This window comes from Conger conger, chromosome 8 (genome assembly GCF_963514075.1).
Source record: "Conger conger chromosome 8, fConCon1.1, whole genome shotgun sequence".
NCBI lineage: Eukaryota > Metazoa > Chordata > Actinopteri > Anguilliformes > Congridae > Conger > Conger conger.
This window is the reverse complement of record NC_083767.1, coordinates 60,484,456-60,501,130: the sequence shown is the minus strand read 5'-3', so window position 1 is coordinate 60,501,130 and position 16,675 is coordinate 60,484,456. Positions and strand designations below refer to the sequence as shown.

General features: G+C 43.7%; 1 protein-coding gene across 1 annotated transcript in view; it reads left to right on the top strand.

Annotated features, from left to right (window-relative positions):
- LOC133134532 (E3 ubiquitin-protein ligase TRIM35-like) overlaps positions 1-16,675 on the top strand; it is a 49,214-nt gene that overhangs the window by 20,490 nt on the left and 12,049 nt on the right. Inside the window, exons 3-7 of the mRNA XM_061250733.1 lie at positions 10,060-10,290; positions 10,486-10,508; positions 10,594-10,712; positions 12,413-12,901; positions 15,699-15,727. Of these exons, the coding sequence (XP_061106717.1) occupies positions 10,060-10,290; positions 10,486-10,508; positions 10,594-10,712; positions 12,413-12,901; positions 15,699-15,727 (891 nt within the window). The remainder of the gene's footprint in view (positions 1-10,059; positions 10,291-10,485; positions 10,509-10,593; positions 10,713-12,412; positions 12,902-15,698; positions 15,728-16,675) is intronic.

The window sequence follows — 16,675 nt, the reverse complement described above, 5'->3', positions numbered from 1 at the left end:
CATGGATGAAAGCTGTTCAAGTCGAGTTTACCAACTGTAAAACTCCAGATTCCACAGACATGCATGAAATTTGATCACATCGGCAGACAAATCTGATATGAATGAAAATTTGATCACGTAATGAAATTTGATCACGTCGGACAAATCAGATATGAATGAAAATTTGATCACGTCGGGGTCACCAACTGTAAAACCCCACAGCTAACCCAATGACGGAATTTAGCGGGGGCCGAAGGGGGTTTTGCGTGCTTGTCCTTCTGGCGTTGCTGGGAGAACATTAGTTGGGTTAATTATTAACCTCCATACAAGAACAGAGCACAATTATGTTTAAGAATATACTGGGTCCGTTGCCATGGGTCGGATATGGATTGACCTGCCCCATATCCCGCTTATAGCTGGCCAGAAACGGATCAGTACAATTCTTAATATTCTCCGTTCTCAAACGGGGCCGTATTGTACGCTTAGTGGTTACTATAGTTTTACTCGTTTATCTGACTCCATTTAAAATATAATTTAGAAATTTGGTTTTGCAACTTACGCGGACCTCGGGAGTGATTACATTCGACTTGTACCTGCGCCACCATTACTCAATAGATGCTCCCGGGATTAGCATTACTGCTGAAATCTCAGTTCGGTGGAGAACTCAGAGGCTGCGGGTCCAGTCAACACAATACATGCAAACCTGCCATGATAGTTGCGAGCCCAGGTTGGCGTAGCATTAACTGGGCTCCTTAGAGCTAATTTGGCAGGAACCAGCGCCGTAACGCCCAAGGGTTCCCTTCGCACCAAATCACAAGAGCCGTGCGTCACCCGACCCTTTAAGGGACAGAAATTGCTGGCCGCACAGCTTAGAACTACCACAGGTGTACCGCCCCGCCGATCGTCAGTCTTCGGCCACCATTTCCCCCTGAGTATTCAGTTGTAATTTAGGCTGAAAAGGTACAAGATGAATTAGAGTCATGGAGATCACGCAAGTTACAAACAAAATAGTTTATTCGCAGACAGGTAGGTTATTAGCTTTAGAATATCACAATCAAGTATAAAATACACAAATTAAGAATAGAGATAGAGTAAATAATCATACTTGGCCTGCTTGGACTACACACAAACACAGAGTATAGAATATGCCGTATGGAAAGTCGAATACGATCTTCCTGATACTTACATACACGTACAATATGCTGTGTGGGAAGTCGAATACGATCTTCCACTGCTACACATACATACATACATACACAAGACATGTTGTGTGGGAAGTCGAATACGATCTTCCCAGATTGGTCTGTCTCCCTTGCTTTTATGCCAAATCATACGTTTGGAACCAGGCGGCAGTGCCATAAATCAACCCGGAGGGGTGGTCAAATCTGTTATTTAGACCCCCACCGTTGGGGGTTGTTCAGTAGGGAAAATGAGATGATTACCAGGAGAGGACGTGTAGGTTTTCCCTTGGGATACTGAAACTATAGTTTATTAAATTCCATTTGGTATGAAATGTATCTCATCCGATTCCTTGATTTTATCAGATCACATCCATACCAAACAGATTACCCTTATGTTTTATTATGTTGCAGTTATCATGAAACTTCCCTCCTGATTATCCATTTTACATGCAATTCCTGTTACCATTACATAAGACTTAATGCAATAATACAAGGATCACATGGGCAATGTTTTCAAGGTGTTACCGGGTCTATTTACTATCTTAATAGCAGTTTTGAATATTTAATCTAAGAGAGCAGTCACCAGTGTAATGACAGCAGTGCCCAAATGAGGGCACTGTGGCATTGTCCAGAGTCTTCCCCCTTGGAAGTGACCAGGTATGGGGTCACAGGGAGGTCACCAATGTTCGGGAGGATTCTTTTCCCATGACCCAACTGGCCTTGGACCACTCATACATCTTAACTCCCCAACAGGTAGTCTAAACAACATTGGAACCCCAGCTCTCAGGCCCCTCACAAATGGCAGCCCTTCCTGACCTTAACCACCATGCTACAGGCCGCCCCATCATATCTATGAATGCTGTAGTAGACTGTTACAAAAACTAGACCATTACACCAGTCACACTGAACCAATCAGAATAACACCAAACATCACTATATTCTGACCTGGGATTATCATGAAACATCTTTATACCATCTCCAATATTCCTGTTCTGGAATGTGAGAAAAGGGGGGCCCCCAGGGCCCAAGAAGGCGCCTCTAAGAATCCTTCTCTAGCTCTCCCCCACAGGCATGCATGCCAACGGTGGGGGCTAACAATGTATGCTCCAGGAGGGGGAAGTCAGCAAGCTGACCAGCGCATGAGACCAAATGTTACTTATGACTGGCTTACAGTAATATAGAGTCGCTCGTACATATAAATGAAATTAATTGTTTGTGAAGCCATTCATTTGGAGGCGACAGGTGGGAACATACCTGTCACCTTTCACCTTGGGGTTAGTGATGGAGAAGCCAGTCTGGAACAGCATGAGTGTCAGCGAGCCGTGTCAAGCCTTATCAACACTAAGTCATGCCCATTTCCATAACGCGGAGCTGCAAACACTCATGGAGAAGTGTGCCAAAGGAAACTGAGGCTTTTATAGTTAAAGGGTATCACTGCTGAAAATTATACTTCCAATTTCATGCTTCTTACCCTACCTTTTGTTAAATATTCTTTTGTGAGAATATTGTTTCACAGCAAAGAAAATCAATGGTCTTCAACAATGTTATTGCATGACTGAGGTGTCCTCCTACCTAACATCTCTTTGTTGGTTGATGCCCTCCCAGAATGTTGGAGATTCAAATGGGTTCTATTCTAACATTCTGTTTCTCATTTTGGGCCACAGTTTTGTTCGTTTCTGTGCCCTGATCCCCTTACTTATGAATGCAAGCCCCACCTTAATGAAACATGCGCCATGGTATTGCTCAAATGGAATCCTGAACTGCTTTGTAGACATCAAAATAATAGCCTCATATTCAGAATCACAAAGCCAGGAGAGATAAATGATTGTGCATACTGGGGGATCAAACGGTGGTGTTTAGAGTTTACTATACTGCATGTGTCAGCTTCATTCAATTCAGTACACATACTGCAAAGCCCCATTGATGGTTGATTAGTAATGCCTTTAGCCCACAAGTCTGAAGCAGTATCGCAAAGTAGGAACACTCAGTTAGCTGGATAGCTGTGCCTAGATCAGCTCTTTTGACTTCAGTCCATGTTTCAGATTTGAGAGGCGGTTCCAGGCTGTACTGAGTGCAGCCATCCAGCTGACTGAGTAACTCATCCTGCTTGGTGAAACAGGCCCCAGGGGTCACTTGTGGAAACATCTGAGAAGGTCAGCGCGCACCACGTTTGTCTTACGGTCCCCTGCTGATGAAAAGACTCCCAGTCTCCCAGTCCTCTTCCCTATCCCTGCAAGGTGAGTGGGGAACGGGTGATACCTGCAGGAATACCCATCATACCTTTGGGAAAGCCAAACGGAAACAGGAGATAGAGAGGTCCTTCTTCAGCCACGGAAAAAGGGCTGCGGAATCAGAGACGACTTTAGACTTTAGAAGGAGAAACGTTGGTGCGTTCTGGTCTATTACTATATGGGAAATGTACAGTAGCCTGTAAGTTGTAAATCACATGCATTGAAACCCAGCATAAACATATGGAAAATCTTTTCTCCCCAATGGAAACTGACTGTTCATATTCATTCATCAAGTTTATCCAAGTCCCTGTGATTTTAGAAAAATAACACAAATATCTTTCAGAAAGATCTTTCCACTATCTGGGAAAATGTTGTTCCAATACAGAGGTGTTTCAAAAGGTGCAACATATATTATTTTGTTAATTTCATGAAATTAAATCGACACAATAACTAAATTCCTATGTGAGCCTTCTTGTACGCTTTGCATAGTGGAAACTGAATTGATGAATGTGCACTCTCCCTCGTAAAGAAAATAAAAGAAACTGCTTTATCTCATGAATGCATATCTTTTGGGAAATATTTAGCCCACCTACTTATTCATGCGATTATCTAACCAGCCAAGTCCTGACAGGCCTGGTCTGTCTGTATGTGTCTGTGTGTGTCTGTATCTGTATGTGCGTGTCTGCGTGTCTGTATGTCTGTATCTGTATGTGCGTGTCTGCGTGTCTGTATGTCTGTATGTGTCTGTGTGTGTCTGCATCTGTCTGTGTGTCTGTATTTGTCTGTGTGCGTCTGTGAGTGTTTGTGTTTCTGCGTCAGTCAGTGTGTGTCTGTCAGTGTCTATGTGTCTGTGTCTTTCTGTGTGTGTCTGTGTGTGTCCGTCTGTCTGTGTGTGTCTGTGTGTGTCTGTGTCTCTGTTCCTCCGTGTAGTTACTGTGGGGCAGGGGTGCACAACTCCGGTCCTCCAGGGCCAATCTGTGCACAGCGTTTTGTTCCAACCGATGGCCTTGATTTTAGTTTCCGGACATTTCTATAAGCTATGCTTGCAGTCTGTGTCTGTAGCCGGTGTATATACAAATGTCAGATTGTAAGGTGGAAATGATTAACATCTGGCATTATCACTCAGGGCTGGTCAGCTTGCTGGCTTCCTCTGTTATTGTGGCAAAATGTGGCTGTAAAGTAATTTAACCCAGGAGCATGCACCATTAACCCCCACTATCTCCGCTCCCATACAGGCAGGAGCCTGTGGGGGAAGACTCAGGCCTCCAGCCGTGAAACTCGTTACGACGGGGCAACATCCTTTACGGCACGGGAAGGTTTCAGAGGGCACGGCCTGTTGGGCCCATTTTTCCCTTCAACCCCTTCCTTACTCCCTCCCTCTCAGATCTCCCTCTTCCTCAGTCACTAAATGATGTGTACAGCACTGGATGTTTCATAACAAAGTCAGTTTAGATAATATTCATGTTTGGTATTATTCTGATTGTTTCAGTGCAACTGGTGCAATGGTTTCATTTCTGCAACAGCAAACCCTGGACATCATAACCAACCAGGAACCAGGGAGAAACTGTGTGGAGCTCTGCCCCAGTGAAAGTCATGTGCCTCAACCCCCCTGCGTTTCCTGGGGAGGCGTGGCTCCATATTACAGATCAGGAACCCATTTTTAGGGTTAACATCAAAGGCCAGATTTTGGATTTAAGGACAGTAAACTAAGCAATCTGGGAGGATGCAATCAGACTCCAGTGCACACCGTGCATGTAAGTTCTATGTACAGGGTGTCTATAGCCTGACTCCCATATGTAGCTTTTATTACCAGGTATGACTTTTAAGACTCCGTAATTTGGTTTCCGTTGTAATGTTTTTTGATTTGGAACTAGTGTGTAATTGCGTATGTAACCTGCCTGGTAAAATAAATTGTTAAAACTTGATCTGTGTGGTTTCGCTTACTGACACTCAATGTTATACAGGGAATGCGTGGTTTACCCCCTCGAACTGGTCTAGGGAGGATGATTATTTTCACTTCCTGTATAGCACCCGTAGACCTATGTTGGTAAATCCCTTGCCTCCGCATGGTAGTTCATTCATGTCGAGCACAGCCTTAGCTATGTTGGTCTGCTTGGGTCCCTAGGCTGCAAACAGATATACCCGAGAGTAGCTATTCCTGCAACCTCTGTCATGACTACAGATAGCTAGTCAGTTCGTGAGACGTGCACATAACGTGCGATGTGACATGCGGTGGTACCAGCAGAGGATTGTTCAGCAAGTTCTTCTCAGTACAGGACTCCTATAGCGATCAAGTCAAAATGATAAATAAGACATCCACCAAATGTGGACAACTAATCTAAATTATTATTCAAATGGAGTCAGATAAACGAAGGTGAAGGTATTGTGGAGATTCTTGGTCAGCCCGGACCAGTAAAGAGCGGAAGGCAGAGTGGTACTCCTGTCTTTGTATCATGGTTTATTTATTGGCTGATCTAGACTGTCCGCATAGGGGCCACTAATTTTTAACCCTATTAGTATTCTTTCAGCAACACCAGAAGGACAAGCACGCTAATACCTTCAGCCCTCGCTAAATTCCGTCGTTGGGTTAGCGTGGGGTTTTACAAGATCAAGACATGATTGGGCTACAATAGGTAAGATTCTTGTTAAAACATTGTTATAAGAGCATTGTACAAAAAGTATTGGAACAGCAAGGTCAATTCCTTTGTTTTTGCTATGCACTGAAGACAATAGAGTTTGAGGTCAAAAGATGTACATGAGAGATCCGAATTTCAGCTTTTAGCTTTTAGTTTTAGTATTTTTATCTAGATTTGTTAAATAACTTATCAGAACATATCACCTTTTGTATCAGACCACCCAATTTTTAGGTGAGCAAAAGTATTGGAACATGTGACTGACAGGTGTTTCTTGTTGCCCAGATGTCTCCTGTTACATTGACTAAATAGTTCTGTGTGTGAACTCTTGGTTTAAGCCTTGGGTTTTGCCTGTGAAGAAATATAAATAAACCGCCGGCATACTGAGCAACAGATATGAAACAGGTCGACCACGGAAAACAACAGCAGTTGATGACAGAGACATTGTCAGAGCTATGAAGAAAAACCCCAAAACATCAGTCAGTGACAGGAAGTGTCATGACATGCAGGTTAGGCTGATTGGAGAGTCTAAATTGCCCGTAGGTATGAGTGTGTGAGTGAATGGTGTGTGTGCCCTGCGATAGACTGGTGACCTGTCCTGGGTGTATTCCTGCCTTTCGCCCAATGTATGCTGGGATAGGCTCCAGCCCCCCTGCGACCCTGATCAGGATAAGCGGGTTCAGATAATGGCTTAGGCTTGCATGGAGTGGGTTCACTAATCAGTATTGATGATGTAACTTATGATGATAGCACCAGTATGAATTCAGTCTACAAAAGTCTACAAAAACATTCTGTCTGAAAAGTTATCGAGAAATGCGTCCTAACTAATTAGGAGGAACTTCATCCTGCAGCAAGACACAACTTCATTCGGGGCAGGAAGTGAATGGTTTGAGACTGGCCAAGTCAATCACCAGACCTTAATTGAGCACGCATTTCACATCCTGAAGAGGAGATTGAAAGGAAAAAACCCTCGAAACAAACAACAACTGAAAGAGGCTGTGTTGTACCCCTGAATAGGGGGACGAAATAATAATTGCGATCAATATTAGATTAGCAGAATAAGATCATTTTGCAGATCACTGATTTGTAACTTTATCACATTTCAGACCGTTAATTCAATCTTTTTAAACGTCGCAAATTATGAGTGTATTACTGCTTTTCACTTGTCACAGCTGCAGTAAAAGCCTGGAAAGGCATCACAAAAAGATTAATACAACAGTTTGATGATGTCAATGGGTCACAGGCTTGATGCAGTTATTGCAAGCAAGGGATGTGCTACAAAATATGAAGTATTATTTACTTTAATACTCTCTGTACCAATACTTTTGCTCACCTAGAAATTGGGTGGTCTGATACCAAAGGTGCTATGTTTTAAGTAGTTTAGCGCATCTAGGCGTAAATACGAGGAAATAAAAGATGAAATGATGTACTCTTGTCTCGAGTTCATCTTTTTACCTCAAACCCAAATGTAATCAGTGTATCACAAAGGAATTGGCCTCACTGTTCCAAATAATGTCATTTAATTTATTTTCATACATGGTGTAGAGGTAAATGTATTCCTCCGTACGATTGTCAGTAGAAAAATAAATGCGTCTTTGTTTCAAATAGATAGTTTAATATAGTAGAGGAACTAGTGGTTCTGTTCCCCGAGTTCAGATCAACAAGAGCTAAAAGATGAGGCAGGATGTCAACACTTATACCATGTCCCTCAATGGAGACAGTGGAACATATGGCCATTGTCATACATTAAAACACATCACAGGAGTGGGGAGGGGGGTGATTAGATCTGGTGAGGGGGTCAAGTGATTAGGTCAGGTGGGGAGGTAAAACAATGTGTGGGGAAAGGGGTTGAGGGAGGGGGTAGAGGATATAACAGAGAGGTACTGATCAAAGAGGTACATTTCACAAGATTGGGGGCTAGATAGGGTTGTAGATTGACCAAACAAAGCGAGGTGCTTCAGGGGTTGGCTGTAGTGGACTTGCCTCCCATGTTTTCCAACACATCATACATAAATGGATCCAGTGGTACATTACTGCATCCCGTGAATCCAATCCAGTTCAGGCACGTGACCATCTCCGTAAGAGAGAGAGGACAAACCCAGTCAAGAATCTCCTGGTGACTGAGAACTACAAGCCTGATCTGCAGTTCCTGTTCCTGCTTATTCCTGTTTTGAATCACATAGGGTGTGTTCTGTCCAAGATTCAGCAGCGGTGAAAGTATCAGACAAAGAAACTGAAAGACTGTAACATGGAGGCTAAAGCTATGATTCCTGAGGATGATCTCTGTTGCTCTGTATGTTGTGACATTTTTAAAGAGCCTGTTGTTCTGAAATGCAGCCACAGCTTCTGTAGAGTGTGTCTGCAGCAGTGCTGGGAAAAGAAGAGCTCTCGAGAGTGTCCCATCTGCAGGAGAAAGGCCTCTATGTATTGTCCTACTCTAAACCTGGCCTTAAGAAGCATTGTGGAGTCTTACTTAAAGCAGAAGACTGAGAGAGAAACGACAGACAAGACTGAGGCTCGCTGTAGTCTTCACGGAGAGAAACTTGTTTTATTCTGTGAACATGACAAAGAGCCTCTCTGTTTCATCTGTCAGACTTCAAGAAAACACAGAAACCACCCGGTCTGTCCGGTGGAAGAGGCCGCTCTGGAGCTGAAGGTATTCTTTTTTTAATCATAATTAAAAATTCAACTCAGCATTGTGTCTGAAAGTCTTGTTTTAAAGCCTCAAAACATCTAGTATTTTAGATTTCAGTACAATGTACTTGGAGTAAAATGTGGGCATGGTTAAGTCCTGATTCACAGTTGTGATTATGGGCCTTTTATCATGAATACAGCTCCAGAAATGTAACATTGAAATGCAATGTGATTTCATAAATATATAGCAATGAAGTGTGAGATTAGATACTGACAGCACAAATATAGCACAAGACTTTTACTCAAACAAAATGAAGGTCTAGATCTGATAAAACTACTGTCATATAAATTGTTATCTGCTTGAGTAGAGAACTGTGCAACAACAAGGAAGTGCAGAAATCTACACTGAGTGAATAACCAGTGCAGACAGAGCTGTATATACTCTCTCAAAATGGATGTGTTAATATCGAACACAATAAATCAAGCCGGTTCTGTGAATGGCGGCACGGATGGTGCAGTGGGTAGCACTGCCGCCTCACAGCAAGGAGGTCCTGGGTTCAAATCCCCATCGGCCGGGGCCTCTCTGTGCGGAGTTTGCATGTTCTCCCCGTGTTTGCGTGGGTTTCCTCCGGGTACTCCGGTTTCCTCCCACAGTCCACAGACAGGCATGTTAGGCTGATTGGAGAGTGTAAATTTCCCATAGGTATGAGTGTGTGAGTGAATGGTGTGTGTGCCCTGGGATGGACTGGTGACCTGTCCAGGGTGTATTCCTGCCTTTCACCCAATGGGCTGCAGCCCCCCTGAGACCCTGTTCAGGATAAGCGGGTTAAGATAATGGATGGATGGACGGTTCTGTGAATGCTTCAACATTCCTAACAGTTGGCTGTAAATTACATTATGTACAGCCCAGTGGTGGCGGTTTTCTAATCCGAATATGCTGAAGTATTTGACTGGTTTAATTGTACTGAAAATGCATAATGCATAATGCTATGACGCCATAGAAGCATATTTCACTCATCTTTTCTCGAGTGGTTGCAGGTATAGTATATTCCATACTAAATTTCCCATGTTCTTACACTTACAAAATTACACTGACCGTCACTAGTGTAGCAGGGGTAATACTGTGCTATTTGTGAGGATAAGTCTGAACTGGTTCATATCACTCCAGGAAGAACTCAAGCCTGCACTTAATCTTGTCAAAGAAAAACTGAAGAAGTTTACTGAGGTTGAACAAGGATGTAAGAAGACAGCAGAACACATCAGGGTGAGTAACACAACTAGTAAATATGTAGTATTTTTGATGAATGTTGTGTGTGACATGGATAACAACACACCAACTGCCTACATGAATAACCAAGCGTAGTTACACTATTCAGGTTTTAAATGGTGTTTGAATCGCAGAGTCAAGCCCAGCACACAGAGAGGCAGATAAAGGCAGAGTTTGAGAAGCTCCACCAGTTCCTGCGTGAGGAAGAGGAGGCCAGACTAGCTGCACTGAAAGAGGAAGAGGAGCAGAAGAGTCGGATAATGGAGGAGAAGCTAGAACACATCAGTGGAGACATCTCCACCCTTACAGACAAAATCACAGCTCTAGATACGGCCATGGAGACCGAAGACACCTCCTTTTTAAAGGTAGGAGCTTCATTTACTGACCGAGTTTATACCGATGAACCTCAGTAAAGTAACGTCATGTGTGCTGACTGTTATCATCCTCTTCACTTTCATTAACATGGCTCCTGCTGTTTCTCACCTATTGTTTCTCATAATGGAATGGACTGAATACATTTATACACTCACAATGATGCTCTTATTGTGTGTTTTTTTCAGAGCTACAACAACATCAAGGAAAGGTATGTGGACTCTCAGCTCATTTCATCTTGTGTGTTTAAGTCTCTTCAATTCCCGATGCTGACTGACTCCTGCCTGTCGTTACAGAGCCCAGTGCACACTGCAGGACCCAGAGCTGCTCTCAGGGGCGCTGATAGACGTGGCCAAACACCTGGGCAACCTGACGTTCAGAGTCTGGGAGAAGATGCTGGGGATGGTGCAGTACAGTGAGTATCTGGGCCAGATGCTGAAATCAGGTTTTCTTTTACAAACATTTAATGAACACATGAAAGAGGAGGAACAGGCTGCATGTTGACATGGTGCTGAAGATAAACAGCACAGAGTCATCCAGTCTCAGAGCAGGGAGATCCTGAGGGCTGCACTGCACTGCTCGCAGTTTAATATCAAAACTCACGCAGACACAGAATTAACACACAATGTAAAACCTCATCAATAATATGCTTTATTAGCTGTGAGAATTGATTGTATTGAATTTGCAATGATGTGTTCATTGATTCATGACTTTTCATAATGCAAATAGGTTTTATATTTAAAATATGAATCACTATAACTACAGTATATTATTATCCATAACTAGTATATGTCATTTCCTGTGTATGGGACCTAATCTGAATACAGTATGTGAAATGGTCCTGCCACACGCCATGGGCGGACACAAGAGATGGACACAGGGAGATCGTTATGATCGGAGCCATTCGCAGACTCCAAGATGTAATAAATAACACGCTTCAATCAAAGTGCCACAGAAATAGTTCAGTGCACGGCAATCAGGGCAATACAGGCAAGGCAGTTTGAGTCCAAAGGGTCAGAGTCCAAACAACCAGAGCAGTGTGGAGAAGGCAGGGTGGGGTGTGGGGTGTGGGGGGTGTGGACAGGTAACCAGAGCAGTGTGGAGAAGGCAGGGTGGAATGTGGGGGTGTGGACAGGTAACCAGAGCAGTGTGGAGAAGGCAGGGTGGGGTGTGGGGTGTGGGGGGGTGTGGACAGGTAACCAGAGCAGTGTGGAGAAGGCAGGGTGGGGGGTGGGGTGTGGACAGGTAACCAGAGGAGTGTGGAGAAGGCAGGGTGGGGTGTGGGGTGTGGGGGGAGTGGACAGGTAACCAGAGCAGTGTGGAGAAGGCAGGGTGGGGGGTGGGGTGTGGACAGGTAACCAGAGGAGTGTGGAGAAGGCAGGGTGTGGGGGGGGTGTGGACAGGTAACCAGAGCAGTGTGGAGAAGGCAGGGTGGGGAGGGGGGTGGGGGGGTGTGGACAGGTAATCGGGAGAAAGGGAAAACATGGAATGGAACATTGACATAAAACACATAGAAAAGGATAATCAGGGAAATGAACTACAACGGAGTCATGGAACATGACAGGAAAACATGAAACTAAACATTTAACAACACAAATACAAGCTATGATAAAAGCTATGATACAATAACACGAGACGTGAGGCAGCACTGGCATTTTAATAAATAAAAAATAAAAAATTTGGAATAAAAAAATACATTTAAAAAATAAAAAATAATAATAAGCTTCATTTGTATTGCATACATCAAATGTAGCTCAAAGGGCTTTGCATTCAGCCAGTTACAAGTAATTATAAAAACAACACATTGTAGATAAAATATAATAATAATAAATACTGTGATTGTGGAAATACATTCACTCAACAAACAAATAACAAGACAAGACAAACACTAACACGACTGCCTTAAAGGAGCGACGGTCTTAAAAGAAAGCTCCCTCAGTCTCTTTTGGTGGTGTAGTTGGCCAGGGCCCCGGCCGGGATATTTCATGCTGCCAGTTGCACCTCCCCTGACAGCAGCGGTAGGAGGCGCAACGCCCACTCCTCCACCAGGTGTGTGTGTTCTCTCCTGTACCTCTTCTTCCCACCGTTTAAATATCTCTCTTCTTCATATTTCAGCTCCTGTGATGATGGACCCCAACACTGCACATGCCTATCTCTCTCTCTCTGATGATCTGACCACTGTGAGACACACAGGTACAGCGCAGAACTGTCCTGACAACCCAGAGAGATTTAACCGCTGTGTAAATGTGCTGGGATCTGAGGGGTTCACCTCAGGGAAACACAGCTGGGAGGTGAAGGTTGGGAATAAACGTCAGTGGGATGTAGGAGTGGTGAAAGAGTCCATCAACAGGAAGGGAAGCCTAAAATACAGCCCAGGGAAAGGATACTGGCTCATAGTGCTGAGGAATGGTGATGAGTACAGTGCAGCAGGAGTTACTGACCTCACACTGAAGAGGAAACCCCAGAGCATCAGGGTGCAGCTGGACTATGACAGGGGGGAGGTGTCCTTCTTCAACTCCAGTGACATGTCACTCATTTACACTTTTAAACACACATTTACTGAGAGAGTGTTCCCATTCTTCTCTCCCTGGCCGAGAGATGGTGGTAGGAACGATGAGCCCCTGAAAATCTGCCCAGTGAAAGTCTCAGTAACAGTGACGTCATCCCAGTGAAGGTGTTTGTGTAAAAATAAAATTAGAAATGCTGTCAGGGATTTAGGATGTGTCTGATCTGCCTCAGCATGCCTGGCTGTTGACTTGAGCTTTGGGGGGTTGATGGTGTACCAGTACCCAATGGAAGATAAACAGACAGAGGTACACTCTCAGTGTCTAGACAGGGACACACATCTAGCACAAAGGGGGGTGTCTGTCACAAGGGAGTAATGACTATGTGGTTATTTGCTTTTACCTGGTGCGTTTTGTGCTGTAAAGGAGACTATTGTTTCTTGTTAATGTAATTTCTTATTCATCCAAACTTTGGAAACTGCAAATGGTACTTTTCAGAGGACCAAATGCTTTCACACTTATAGGGTACTATAGGTGAAATCCATTTCAATAATTTGGATTAATTAATTTTCTTTTCATCACCAATTATTTTGTTGAGTTACTCAACTGTACATGCATTTTTGGTCATGTGCATGCAGGCTGTATCTTTTGGGTTCTGTTTTGAAGCATTAGAACTTTATTTTATGAAGTGTTTATACATAAAACAGATGTGCTCTTGTGGGTAAATCAAATGCTTTTATACCTGATGGATGTCATTCCTGTTGAACTGGATTCATGAGAGCGTGTACAAGCTTTAATTAGAGTCTGGGCTCTTTTCAGATTGTACTTTGCAGATGCAGTGAAGAATAAATTCACCCCGTCAGTACCATGCTGTACATCTGAGCCTTCAGTAGCCTTACCTGCACACCTGCCATTGGTCTCAAACTCTTTTCATATCTGCATGATATGTTTTTATTGAACGTGTTAATGAACACATACTGCACACCCAAAGTTTCATACCTATTATCCATTCCAAACTTATTTCATGCTCTACCTGAATACTTTTAAGAGCATATTCATATCCATTTTTAGTGCTATACATACAGTATGGAGGGCTGGATACAGTAGAGATTGAGATCCATAAAAATGCTGGATGCTGGATATCACAATATTGTATTTCACTATACAGTGGGGGTATATTTTTAGTTCTTCTACATTAGTGTGAGTGCTACCATAAAGGTATAGGGGAAAGCTGGAGAACATTCACCCTACTACACCACTTTGTCCCAGGCCAAGCAGCCACTGAATGCTACAGTATGAAATGCTCCAAAGGGAATACATCAGAGCACTTTTATTCTGAAGCATAACCATCACCCTGCACATATATTGATAGATTACATTTCTTACATTATTGGATATGACGAGGATGTTCCCATGTGCAAATCCAGGTGCAGTCAATGTCAGGCGTGCTTCAGACATGTGACCATCTGCAGAATCTGTCCCAGTGGGGGTGCAGAGATGTCTCAGTCTCAGTGTTTTCACAGATTGAAAGTTGAGGTAACTTCGCCCGCACATCCAGCAGAGGGTGCTGTTGTGACGTGTTGAACAGGAAATGGGCACCTTTAGCGTATTCATTGAGGAGCGTGTCTATACCAGAATGCCACTCTGAATGGCGTGCCTGGCTCAAATGACAGAAACACGGTTATTCCAAAGTCCTCCCAGGGTATCAGCCCAACCACGGTGCCTCCGGCTTTCTGAATCTCGTACAGTATTTCTGCAGCGCTTGACACCAGAGCACCAGACATTTCACATCGTACAGAGAGTGTCCGTCTGAAGAGTGGAATAATCCTTTGATATACATTCTCCAGACAATAAAATGACAACAGTATAACAGCAGCTACAGGTAATGCCTTTCTGTGTAACTGAGAAATAAACTATTACTGCAGCCTTAAATGATGCATTGCTCGTAGAGGGTAACCCTGATTCTTATTTGTTGTAATTCTTCTTATTTGGGGTGGCAAGGCTCAGGCGGTAAGAGCAGTTGTCGGGCAGTCGGAGGGTTGCCGGTTTGATCCCCTGCCCGGGCTGTGTCAAAGTGTCCCTAAGCAAGACACCTGACCCCCAAATGCTCCTGACGAGCTGGTCGGTTGTCAATTGTACAACGCTTTGGATAAAGGCGCTATATAAATGGCAACCATTTAAATGCTTTCCCTGGGTTTTCAAATTTTTTTTTTTACAGAAGACATTCCAGGCTCAAATTAGTTGCAAGTGTTGAATTGTATCTGAATCGTAAAGAACTGCTCTTTTTTAGAATCAGGCTGGCTGCCCTTTAAACATTAGAACTGTTTGTGGCCCTGTCAAAAATCAAAAAGGCTACTGAACACCTTCAAAACACTGACAAGTATGCACACCATCCAGCCCCAGCAGGCCTGGCCCTTCTCCGAGTGTACCAGGGATAGCAGCAACACGCTAACACGGCTGCAGAGATTGTTTGTGGGCCCTCTATGATTTGTGGCAGCCGCTACTGTATATAGGGACATGCAAGGTCGCTGGTTCGATTCCCAGTGTAGCCAAAGTAAGATCCGCACAGCCGTTGGGCCCTTGAGCAAGGCCCTTAACCCTGCATTGCTCCAGGGGAGGATTGTCTCCTGCTTAGTCTAATCAACTGTACGTCACTCTGGATAAGAGCGTCTGCCAAATGCCAATAATGTTATGTAATGTAATATAGAGTCGCTAGTACATATAAATTAAATTAATTGTTTGTGAAGCCATTAATTTGGAGGCCAGGACCTCCATGCAAGGAATCCCCTCAAACACACATTAGGTGCGTGACAGACTGATGACCTTTGATTATGACGCCCCCCGGGACTCAGGAACAGGTCATCCGGACGCTGTATGTCCCTGGCCGCTGTCGACAGAACAGGTGACACCCTTCCCCACGCGACAGGTGAGAACATACCTGTCACCTTTCACCTTGGGGTTAGTGATGGAGCAGCCAGTCTGGAACAGCATGAGTGTCAGCGAGCCGTGTCAAGCCTTATCAACACTAAGTCATGCCCATTTCCATAACGCGGAGGTGCAAACACTCATGGAGAAGTATGCCAAGAAAACTGAGGCTTTTATAGTTAAAGGGTATCACTGCTGAAAATTATACTTCCAATTTCATGCTTCTAACCATACCTTTCATTAAATATTCTTTTCTGAGAATATTGTTTCACAGCAAAGAAAATCAATGGTCTTCAACAATGTTATTGCATGACTGAGGTGTCCTCCTACCTAACATCTCTTTGTTGGTTGATGCCAGCCCTCCCAGAATGTGGGAGATTCAAATGGCTTCTATTCTAACATCCTCTATCTTTTTTTGGGCCACAGTTTTGTAAGTTTCTCTGGCCTGATCCCCTTACTTATGAATGCAAGCCCCACCTTAATGAAACATGCGCCATGGTATTGATCAAATGGAATCCTGACCTGCTTTGTAGACATCAAAATAAAAGCCTCATATTCAGAATCACAAAGCCAGGAGAGATAAATGATTGTGCATACTGGGGGGTCAAACGCTGGTGTTTAGAGTTTACTATATTGCATGTGTCAGCTTCATTCAATTCAGTACACATACTGCAAAGCCCCATTGATGGTTGATTAGTAATGCCTTTAGCCCACAAGTCTGAAGCAGTATCGCAAAGTAGGAACACTCAGTTAGCTGGATAGCTTACATTACATTTACATTTTAGTCATTTGGCAGACGCTTTTAATCCAAAGCGACTTACAAGTGCATAGGTTCTACCACAAGTCAAAGCATCACATCCAGAACTAGGAAAATACACCTGGACTGCTGTTCTAAACATATAGTCGTCATCATAAGTGCAATTTTTTTTTTTTTTTTTTTTGGTGGGGG